Below are 11,524 nucleotides of genomic sequence, written 5' to 3' on the forward strand. Positions count from 1 at the left end.
TTTTCTGATTGGTTTTGGAATGTTTCTCGTAGAACACTCCTTCTAGAACCCCGACCCTCCGTTTAAACCGTTGTGGGTCATTTTCATGGGTCGTTCTAGAACCCTGAGGCTCAGTGTAGAACATTTTTGGTTAATTTAGGTCACTGAAGTGCATTCTTTAACACTGAAACTCATCCTAAGACACCATTCCAGAAGCGTTCGGCTCATTTTAGAACAGGTCCTTTGCAGCACAGTGGTGGAGCACCAGAGGTCTCTCTTGCTCAACTCTGCAGCCTCCCTTTCCTGTGACCAAATTATTCAAAAGGTCTTCACTGACTGTTTAAAGGCAGCTTCCTCCATCAGTTGTGAAACCCTGTAACCTTGAAAGATACCCAGTTAATGAATGCGACTCTTATTTAACCTCCTATACATACACATGTAACACCTGGACATTATACTGCTAATAATAATAACATAGCTCAGATGAGGGAAGAGGGAAGTACACAACAGTTAAGAGTAAATACTCTAAAGTTTTTTGGGTTGAGCTTGTGTGTCATACCAGATGATTCTGTTTGTTTTAAAGCACTTGTGGAGATATTTTCTCGTAGCAGACATCTGTCACGAGCCAGCGTACAGCCGAACGACAGTGACAGGCTTGGACTGTATGTGAATGTGAAAATGTGTCTGGCACAGGAAAAATTGCCTTTCACTTCCCCTTTGTGTGATGTGGGTTTTGCGCCACTGAGCCAATTATCGCAGGAACATTGCATGGAGGGGAGACGGAGCTCTTTGCTAATTGTGGTTTTAGGGGCAGCTGTCCTTGAAATGTTCGATCTCAGCGTTATTTCTAATGATGAGAAACGTTGTTTTTCCCACCTCTGAGTGTGTTGGGATGAATGTAGGACAGAATGAGCAGCACAGTGCGGTGGAGATCATGTTTTTCAGAACACTTTGATATTGGGATTATTGTCTGAGATGGATGATTGGCCTCCAGAGGATATTTCAAGAGTGTGTGGGAGTGTTTCCAGTGGTAGATCATGGGTTGAGGTGGAGGATAATACAGTCCATACTTTACGGTATTTCTTCCCTCTTCAGTTATTCAGCTGACATGATGAGATGCGTCGCAGCGTCATGGTTACAAACATCAGGGTACCATTTATAGGTCAAGTTTGTAGTCGTGATACATTCACAGAAAGGTTTGTTGGAAAGGACAGTTTGTCAGTCTGGAAGAAGAAAAGTGAGTTTGTTCATGTGCTGTTTGAAACAGAAAATAGGTTTCATCTTGTTTTCTATTTCCCTTTTCACTGGGAGCTGCACAGTTCTAGTTTAGTAACATGGAAACATTAATTTTATGAATATGGACGATGCACAATGATTGAGCTTCCTGTTCACATCTGAAACACTGAGGTTAGCGAGTTACCTGCAGAAAGCCTGGGAGACGAGAGAAGAAGCTCTTTACCTGATGAACCGGGGCGACGTACGTTTTGTAAATCCCAGATGTCCATATAAATTAGCTGACTGACTGTCTTAACACCCATCTGCCTTTCTGAAAACCACAGATGTGTTAAAACTTTACGTTTCTTTATGTTCTTTACTCAAAAAGACTGTTGAATTCTGGAAAACGTTCTGACCTCTTCTTACAAACACATTTGTTGCAAGACACACGGTTTGAACAGGTATCTGCTGTCAGCTGTTACGCTGCCATCATCATCTCCTCCTCCTCCTCCTCCTCCTCCTCCTCCTCCTCCTGATGGTAAACAACTCACACAGCAGTAATCTGAACTTTGATACTTACAGCAGAAACCTACAATACCAGCATCTTATTCTGGTGACTGGGCTGGACACTTTTTTACACTATACAAATGACACATATTGTGTTAATTAGTGACCTTTAGAGCTGTTGTTCGGCTGATTGTTTGGACAGTTTTTCCCCCTGTTTCCAGTATTTAACTGTCCCCTGGCTCCAGCTACGTATGCAGACGTGATGGTGATATTACCTCCTGAACTCCAGGCAAGGAAATTATTAGCATATTTACCAAAAGAAAAATAAAAAAAATATATTTATAGCTAACTGAAAATGAAGGTTTGTAAATGTGAATCATTTTATTTTAGCGCAAACATTAGTAGACAGACACACATGCATGAGCTCCTCCAGGTGTACGCATTGTAGAAATGACGAAGACAACAGAACATTTAATAACTGAGAGAAGACATAACATGTTTATTTGCAGTTAGAGTTTTACATTAAGAGGAAACGAAACGCTCAGTTCTCTAAGTATCAGTTCCTGTTCCTGTAGCACCACCACACGTCAGCAACCCCAGAAAACAACAACAACAACAACAACAACAACAACAAAAACGCCTCTACAGTTCTTCTGACTCTTCCATTAAAGTAAACATACAAACAGAGCATGTACAAATGAGCAAAATAAAGTTATGCATCAGAACATTTGAAATCAACATACTGTCCTTCAGTGTTGAACTCCTCGCTCCATCTCAGTGCTTCCACCATAAACCTTTGAACCACTTACTATCTGACCATCGGAAAACACCAACATTTGTCTGTCATCTTCTGAACAAAACACATTAAAACTCCAAACTTAATTAAAGGTGCAGATAACTCACAATAAATGAGATGAAAAAAGAGAGCAGGGCAGTTCTTTTTAGGACATTTTTTAGTTGAATTATTCAGTCGTATGTAACAGTGCATCTGAAAAGGGCATTTTATTTTTTGATAGGCTTAAATGACATCATGCTGTACATGTTTATTAATTACACTGAAACAAAACGGTTACAGAAAAACAACATTAGAGTCCACACTGCTCATATACTGTAGGTTTCCAGTTGTGTTTTCAAAGGCATTTCTTTGCAACATACGTTTCACTCAAGCACAACGACCACAAACAGGACTCACTCGGGTGAGAGCAGCGAGCTACACGAAGCGTCACTCATGTACAAAATGACAGGAGACAAATAGAAAAACGAACATCTGCCATGGACGAACCTCAGACAGCAGACACTAGCACCATCAGACCAAGATACTTGAGTGGGGGATTTTTACAGGGAGATATTTTACCGAAAGCATGACCAAACCTCTTATAAACAGCTAAATAACTACTGACTCAGGATATGTTTGGAAGTAGGATTAAAAACAAAACTGGCACAGTGACCACCTACATTCCTGGAGAGTGGATTTCAGACTGTGTCAATGTGGTGTCACTGTCCCAACATACACGAGGCATGTTAGTGGGTTAACATTTCTTGAGGTTGTGAGTCCGCCGCTTGCAGATCTGTTCCTCCTCCTTCGTCTTGTCCCGTCGGATCTGTGGTTTGTTCCTCGGCGGAGAGCTTAGAAGATGGTGCTCCAGCGTTTAGGGGGTGGACGGGACTTGGTGTCTCCCTGGAGAGAGGAAAGAGGATGATGAGGTGGCTGAGAAAAACATTTATTTCCTGTCCCCAGAGATGGCGTCTTAGAGCAATCTGGGACGGTGGAGTTTTCGGTTAAAACTGTGCTGAAAGTTCAGGAAAGATTTGATTGTCAAATGCTTCAGTTTACTGGGATTCAAAGAGATTATCCACTGAAAATAAAGCCTCAAAAGAGGTCGAGGTAGATGGCCTTTGCAGGAAAACAATCAATGAATGTGTGTGTGAGAGATGTAATATTTGGGTTTACATGTGATGTCACTGTAGAAATGAAAATGTTGCTCTAAGCTCATTAGTTTTTTATGATGGAGGGCTGCCGTGAAAGCGTGTTGATGAAAGGATGAATGAAAAGTAACACAACTGAAATGGTGAGTCATTATACTGTATTTAATTATTACTCACTGATCTTTGATGAGAGCATCACTGTTGCATTTTGGGCAAACACAGACAGGAAACAGCGTTTATGAAGCCCAGTTTTACAGACACAAGGAAGAAACTTTGGGTGAAACGTGGAGGCAAACGTGTGGGAAGCTCACCAGGTTGAAGAGTCTGGACAGTGTGCTTTGGTCTCTGCGTCTTCTGAGTGGCGACTTTGTGCTCTCGGCACGCGGCGACGAGGCCTAGAAAAAATATGCTCTATAAGCACGGATGGAGACCTGAAACCAGCGCCTGAAACCACGTTTGCTGCTTTGTCATGGGTTAACCTTTAACCAGACGTTTAATTCATTTTACACGATGGCCTTTTTCTCCTTACGAGATGAAACTCGTAAAGATTTTTTATCTTAGAGCATCTGAGATCTCCCATTACTTTAACAAAATGCCAAACATAAGAGCAATTGCTTAAAAATGTTATCGAGGGAACAGTTATTGCTGTTGCTGGACAAAAAAAACACATATCCACAAGTCATACGCCCTTCAGAAATGAAGAAAAGACTGCATGCTTCTTTATAAGTGCCGAAACTTTTGCACTTTTTGGACATTTTGCACATATTTCTTTGTTTGCCATCCGTCCTCTTTAATTACGTTGGGACTGACCTTCTGGTGTGTGGACGTATGTTGTCAAATGAGTTTTTAATGCACTTTGCCACAAGCTGAAAAACAACAAAACTGCAGGTATGTGGTTTCTCTGCAGCAGCAGCAGCAGCAGCAGCAGCAGCAGTGTGACGTGGAAGAAACGGGTGTCTCTGTTATTGTGAGTGATTGACATGGACGGAGACATGGAGGAAAACATGGACATGTGACAGGAGCAGAGTCAGTCAACCTTCAGGGGGAAGAAAATGGGTGACAAGACGAAGAAAAGTCCACAGTGAACTGTCCGACACAGAGGACACAGACTCATCATCACCGTCAAATGACACACATGAGGCTGTCCACAGCCACCAGACAGATGAGAAGACACAAAGAACGTGGGAAGACGAAACAGATGAATCGGTGAGTCATCCCAGGCACAGAGGGGATGGAGGTGTTACAGCGAAAGAGAGGTGAGAAAGAGAAGAGGAGCAGGAGGCGGAGGGTGGTGCAGGCCAAGAGGTCCTAAGAGAAAATGTTTACCGGTTGTGGTTCATAAATAGTTGAGCTGTTTCAAAGTCATCCAGAAGCAGTGAGCCGCTCTGGATTGAAGCAAAGAAAATAACTTTACCAATAAAGCCAAAACTTGCTGGTGTCAAAAGCGAATATCTCAATCTTCTCGACTGAGTGAATGAAAGTGATTTTCTGTGGCATCCGTCAAGAGTGAGCTGCTGTAAGCTTTGCCTTTCAGCTTCTGTACATGAAGGCTGGTGAATCAGCTCTCCTCTTGAACGCGTCTCGATTCCACATGCTGAGGTATAAAAGATATTTCTCTTCAAGGAGCAAAGCAGTGAAAGACACAGTGAGAAAGAGACGGGACGAGCGTGAAGGTTAGGTAACAGGTGCGCTGCAGACAGAGGACAAGCTGCAGAGGAGCTCTACAAACAGAAATGGGATCATTGCACCCACACACACACACAGCGCTGCAGTCAGCAGCTGGGCCTTTGTTTGATTCGACAAGGGAAGATTGTGTGACATACCAAACCCAAGACGTCTCTCCACTGGACATGAAAAAGAAACAGACAGTGACATGATGAGATGAGACTGTGGTGGCACCTGAATCTGCCTCAACACGTCTGAGAACCATCCAGCTGAAGACAGTAGACGGCAAGATGAGCCGTGAAGTGGTGGTAAATTAGAGGCAAAGGTGGGGACTCTCCACTGGTGAACAGTCACCAGTTTAATCAAATACTTCATCCAGCTAGTCACATCTATGGTGTCGACCAGTGGTTCCCAACATTTTTGTTTTGCGACCCTTGAAAATGAAGAAAGACTGACTTTCCCCCTTACACTTAACACAGAAAAGGTAAAACTAGTTAAAAAACTAGTGTGAAAGACTAGTCCCTTTTTTCATGATGATACTTATAGGCCCCCCTAATTCCTACACAGTGGACCTTTAAAGCCAGTATGTGTGGAGTTTTTAAGCCATGCCAGCAGTGTGAGATATCTCAGCAACATTTGGTTGGACTGCAGTGAAATTTGGTGCTTTCATTGTCCCCAGAGGATGAAGCCTGCTGACTTCGACGATATCCTGCCTTTTTATCGAGCGCCACTAACAAGGGAAGTGACCAATTATCCAGTGAAATATCACCACGTCTGCGAGAAGCATTACAATGAACATTGGTACGTTCATACTCTCCACAGGATGTATCCTCATGGCTTTTACATGCTGTACTGATGATAGACCAGTGTTTAGTGCTAAAAGCTAAACATTAGCTAAAAAAGTGCTCGCTTCCAATTAGATAAACCATTTTTTGTGCTTATTAGCAAATGTTAGCATACTAACACACAAAACTAACATTAAAATACATTATACATGCTATGCTAGCATCGTCACTGTGAACGTTAGCATGTTGACGTTAGCTTTTCACTAGGCCTAACCACAGTGTGACTGGCGAACCTTGTTTTTTGAGCCTAACATCTTTCAAGTTACGTTGATGGCATATGTCTGTTTGAAAAAATACAAGAGTTTTCGTTGGATGACATCTGCAAAAAGTCCCACACATAATGGCTTAGAGGTACCCAGTGTATACCCAAATATCCTACCACAAGGCGTCCAGTGAAAAAAGCTTAAAACATCATTCAAAATGCAGCTGTAGGACATTAGCACAGACAATCATGACTAATAAGTGATGAGAAGTCTTTGAATTATCAGAGCATCTCTGCATCTTCACCCTGCGGCTACACCTCTGGAGTGATCGACAAAAGGGATATGGTGAAAAAATGAGACTCACCCTGGATTTAGGACGAGGAGAGGAAACCTGAGAGACACCAAGCAACAAACGACAACAGAATGACTGATTGTGCAGGGCAGGAAAGTAGAACAACAAACTCTGTTGTGAAATAAACAAACATTCGAGCTGCTGATTGAAAACGTCCCCCAGCTCCTTTTTTAGCAGTATGGAAATGAAGGAGTCACGCAGCTTTGTAATCAGTGAGGGAGCTGAGGAAAACAGTTTAGCCTGCAGTTTCTGAAACGCAGCCGCACTATTGATGCCAAGAGTTGGATTTAAAGTAAATCAAAAGAAAACAGTGAACGTTCAACACTCACACAGTATAAAACAGAGGAAACTGGTTTGTTGTGTGTTCTGACTTACGCAGCTCATGACAGTCGAATGTACTTAAAACTCTGCTGAGCTCAAGAAGCCGTTTAATTAAAACCAAGGATGTTAGCATGAAGCAACAAATAGTGACTTAATGCACATGGTTAAAGGTATGTAAAACATGATATTATGATATTATAGAATGCTTCAGGAATGAGTCCTAAAACCTGGAAATGAGTTAGCATTGATGCACTTCCGGTTCCCCCTAAACATGTTTTTTTGAATAGGTTTTTTGGTTGCATACCTGAAATAAGGTTTGTGATGAACACATTTTGTTCTACAACGTACGACATTCTACGACATGGTGACGCTTTAATGTGCTTTAAAAAAGGCTGTTGAGAACATGCGGCTAAGTGAGACATTAAACGTCATCACCCTGAACAGGGAAGCTCATCTTCTCGCTAGTCCGCCTTTATAGCCTTCTTGTGTTTATACTCTAGATTTAGCAAACTATTCTAACTCAAAATTTCCAACTTGTAGGTTTATCAGTTGTTGTCGGTGAGTTGGTGTAGTTCACTTATAGCCTAACGTTAGCATCATAAAAGTGGTGTTCATTCGTGGAGTTAATCTTGCTAAACAAAGCATGTAAGTATCCTAAACTTGTATTTGCTCCAGAGCTTCTTTTCTACAATAATCCAAAATTCAATGGAACAATCTCATTGGATATTTGTTGAGGGAACCAGGGCGATGCTAACTTCTGGGCTAGCCTATAAAAACACGTCATCCCTGCTGGAGTCTATTCCAAGACACTTACAAGGCTCCTGAAGAAATGCACCACAGCATTTTCATTGGTCCGGCGGCGAGTGGAGGATTGCTGAGGTGAGGTGGCCAGGTGACCCCGGAATGAGCCCTGTGAGGATCAGCAGAAACAACGGCTTACATCGGGCTTTCAGACCTTTAAGCAGCATGTAACTCAGCAGCACTGAAAACTGTTTTTATGCAGTATATACTCGTGATGGAGTAGCTTTGCGTGAGCTTGAATACCCATCACTTATTTCCTGAAAGTTGGTCTCAGCTGCACCATACCTCCTAATACAATAATTACAGTAATGATTCTAATAGTTTCAAGGCCCCACTGGGTATCACGTCTCACAATGTGAGAAGGAAACCAAATTAAGTTTGCAAATTAAATCAATTAAGGGCAAGTAGGATACTAAAGAGTTAAGAGAGTGAAGCGTGCTGAAGTTGACGACAGTGTGATACTACATTTAAGAGATTTATCAGGTGGAGCTGGCTGATACACTGCCATCCAATATGAGACTGTTCGGTCAGAAGTCTCGTCTGTATGAAAAGTGCAGTTAACGCAACCTTTAGAGCAGCTTCACACATGTGATTATATCTGCCTGCACTGCTGACGACCCAATCATCCTGCACTCACAGGCACAAAATGTCTAAAACCACACTGATGTCTGTTTATCAAGAATAGATGTGTATAAGTATACGAAGTAAAATAACCCTGAGAAGATACCTTTGATGTATACAGATGTCTGTCTTTGTGGATTTCTTTTAGCACTTCACTACATGTGCAGGACAGAAAGCCTTTAATATACGAGGGAAAACTCTTCCTCAAACTCATCTTTCTACAAATTCATGAATACACAAAATCTGACATCTCTGTGCTGCACCTACTCAGAAAAGATGAAAGGGGGTCTGTATGAGAGCCGCTCTGACCCCTGAGGGCCCCTCCCATCACACAGTGTCGAATCTTGAGCTTGAAAGAGGTTTTGTCTGAGACTTTCTATCTGCAGCTCAGGACCAGGTTTGCATTATAAGCTAAATTTACCTGCACCATGGGGGTCATGCATCTATTGTAACTATAGCTCAGGCTTTCCTTCCAAACATTATTTCTGTTAATGTATGTACTGTAAAATGTACAATCTCAACTCATTTTCCAGGTTAATAGTCATACAATAATGATATTATAGTAAATTTTACTATAATTTACTAAATGTTCCAGTATATCAGTGCAGCAACACTAAAGTGTCCCCTTAAAATTCAGTATCCAAACAACATTTTGGTCCAAATAATTAAATGTTCAGAATTTTAAAGAGTTGTTTTCACATGAACCTATATCAAAGATAAAGTCTGGCAAAACTAAATGAATCTTCTATCCAGAAAAACAATGTCAAGAGCATGAAATTTCCTCTTCAGTGACATTAAAATCAGGCAGCATCCTGCTGCTCAGGAGGCATCTTTGCCGCAATATTAAAAAACAGCCTGAAATGAAAAAATCTTTGATCCAAACCTCAATTAAGGAGAGTCTTTTTGGGGAAATGAGCTGTCGGTGCTCTCGGCTCCTTTAAACTGCTACTGTCAGAAAGCCTTTCAGCAAGGAGCAAAACCCCAAACTGAAGAATGTAAAACTAATCACCACTCCTGCAGGATGGTACACTAATTTTCCAAAAAGTGGTACTGATTAATTTTATTGTTATTGTATTTCATGTTCTTTAATGGGTTGAGAAAATTCTCCTACATGTTATTAAAACCTTTACAAACCCAATCTTAAATTTATCATATTGACCTAAAGCTGAAAACAGGGCTTTTTTTTTTTTTTTTGGGAGATATGTGGTTTTCACAGGACAGCAGCAACAACAATCATTATTACTGGTCTGTCAGGTGATAGGGAGGAACTGAAATTCCTGAGTTTTGGTTGAAACCACACTGACTGAGACTTCAAACATTCCCAAATTCATCAAAGCACTTCAAACAGGTAGAATATTTTTCAGTGTTGTCGTACAATGTCGAATTTCAGGGTTTCTAACATGAAGTTGAAGCTTTAAGAATCACTTGAAATGCAGATTCTCACCTTGCTCCTTTTCTTTTTGTCTCCTCCAAAGAACTTGCTAATCTGATCCATGAGACCGGGGTTCTTCTTTTTCCTCCCGAGTCCGAAGGTGCTCTGCCCTGAGGTGCTCGCCGTAGCCATGCTAGCAGTTGCTGAGGTTGGGTGGGGTTGACCTCTCTTTATATACTCAGTAGTCCTCTTCCAAGCCCGTCCACAGCGCCAACACCCGGCTCTGCTGCTCCTTCAGAGTGGTTTGCAGCTCTTTGGGGCCGTCTTTGAAGGTGTCATCCTCTCGGTCCCAGGGCACCATGGGACATGAGGAGGGTCAGCTGGGGGGGAAGGGGGGCGGGTTGCGGTGCAGTTGGAGTGGCAGTGAGGTCCATGGTTCTGGCTCGGCTCCAGGCATTCTTTGGAGCTTCAGTGGCTGTGTCAGTCACTGCCGCCCTCCGCATGGGCCCGGCCATTGTTCCTCTCCCCATCTGCCTCACCCCGGCCGCAGGGACAACAAGGGTTATCTCTGAGTCTGCACTCACACCCTGATGGAAAGCAGCCCGCAGAACTGTGAGGCCATTGTTGGATCGGCCTCATGCATTTTCTTAATGGATTGTGTTTAAATTAGATATATGTCACCCAGATTAACATATGGAGCGGCACAGAAGAAAAGAGAAGCTCGTGCAGAAACTTGCGTGAGCACGAGCCAAGTATCTGCTCTGCACGGTGTAAAATAAACTTTGGTGATTTTGCATGTTCAGGTTTTCTCTGTTTTTGTGTTTTCATATTGAAACCAATGAAATTCACACAGCTCCACCCATTACTGCAAGTTTATGAGTCGTGGAGCTTCAAAAGTTGTATTTTGGACTTGAAAAATGTACAATTTTTCAAAAAAGTGTGTTTTACTGTAACGTTAATCGTAATGTTTAGCAGCTGAATGTGCAAAATGAGTGAAGATTGTTTTGGTAGCTGATGATGAAAAGTATGAACTGTCAGGCTAACATTTAAGCTAACAAAGACAAAAAGGCTTAAAAGTGTTAATGATGATTTTATTGTGAGAACACTTGTTTGAGTCTCTGTCATTGTCAGTCTGAGATGCACGATTTCCAATACCCTCAAATGTTTGTGTAACTTTTTACTTCCATTGCCATTGTGCTGCACTGCAACACGACCAGGAGTCCTGCGTGCGTTGTTTCATCCGCAGCGGCTGCAGCGGCCAGTGAACAAAGCAGGATCTGTTGCAGGGTAAGTTGTGTCAGAAAACACCCATGCAGCATCAGAATATTAATATTTCAGAACAGATGCTTTTTTGTTAAAGCGGCTTCTTTTTCCAAGTCAGAAAGTAACTTTTGGAGAAGAAAAAAAACCTTGCTGTTGTTAAAGGAGGAAGGAGTGAGGCAGCAGATGAGTCTGTTTTCGTGGCTCAGACATATGACAAATGTTAGCGGGGGGAAGATCAGTCACAACGTTTCAGTGGTGGAAATACAGCTGCAAGATTTCACAAATAATCACAGTGATAATTGAAATTTTGACAGATTGAAATAAGCTGATTTGAGATTTGAATTCAGATTAGTTCACGTGGCACACTTTCTGTACAACACAGGGTGTGAGGAGGAGAGATGATTCTGGCTGGATTTGATTGCTGGCCGTATTTCTTCAGATGTGAACAGCTGCT

The 11,524-nt window shown here is 42.0% G+C and overlaps 1 protein-coding gene across 7 annotated transcripts; it reads right to left on the bottom strand.

The window, feature by feature from the left end:
* Positions 1–2,171: 2,171 nt before the first annotated feature.
* mbpa (myelin basic protein a) lies at positions 2,172–10,147 on the bottom strand. Of its 7 annotated transcripts, XM_076754260.1 has the most exons (8): positions 9,880–10,144; positions 7,828–7,923; positions 6,705–6,731; positions 5,451–5,471; positions 4,954–5,012; positions 3,939–4,022; positions 3,805–3,825; positions 2,172–3,379 (listed from the first exon to the last, which is right to left on the bottom strand). In XM_076754260.1, exons 1-8 carry the CDS (start codon positions 9,997–9,999, stop codon positions 3,223–3,225), a joined length of 585 nt encoding a protein of 194 aa, XP_076610375.1. In that variant the 5' UTR covers positions 10,000–10,144; the 3' UTR covers positions 2,172–3,222. The 7 variants fall into 7 exon arrangements, with proteins under 7 accessions (XP_076610375.1, XP_076610380.1, XP_076610376.1 ...); XM_076754265.1 differs by lacking the exon at positions 4,954–5,012 and having other exon boundaries at positions 9,880–10,147; XM_076754261.1 differs by lacking the exon at positions 3,805–3,825.
* Positions 10,148–11,524: the final 1,377 nt, after the last annotated feature.

The sequence above is a fragment of the Chaetodon auriga genome, chromosome 17 (genome assembly GCF_051107435.1).
Source record: "Chaetodon auriga isolate fChaAug3 chromosome 17, fChaAug3.hap1, whole genome shotgun sequence".
NCBI classification, from domain to species: Eukaryota; Metazoa; Chordata; class Actinopteri; order Chaetodontiformes; family Chaetodontidae; genus Chaetodon; species Chaetodon auriga.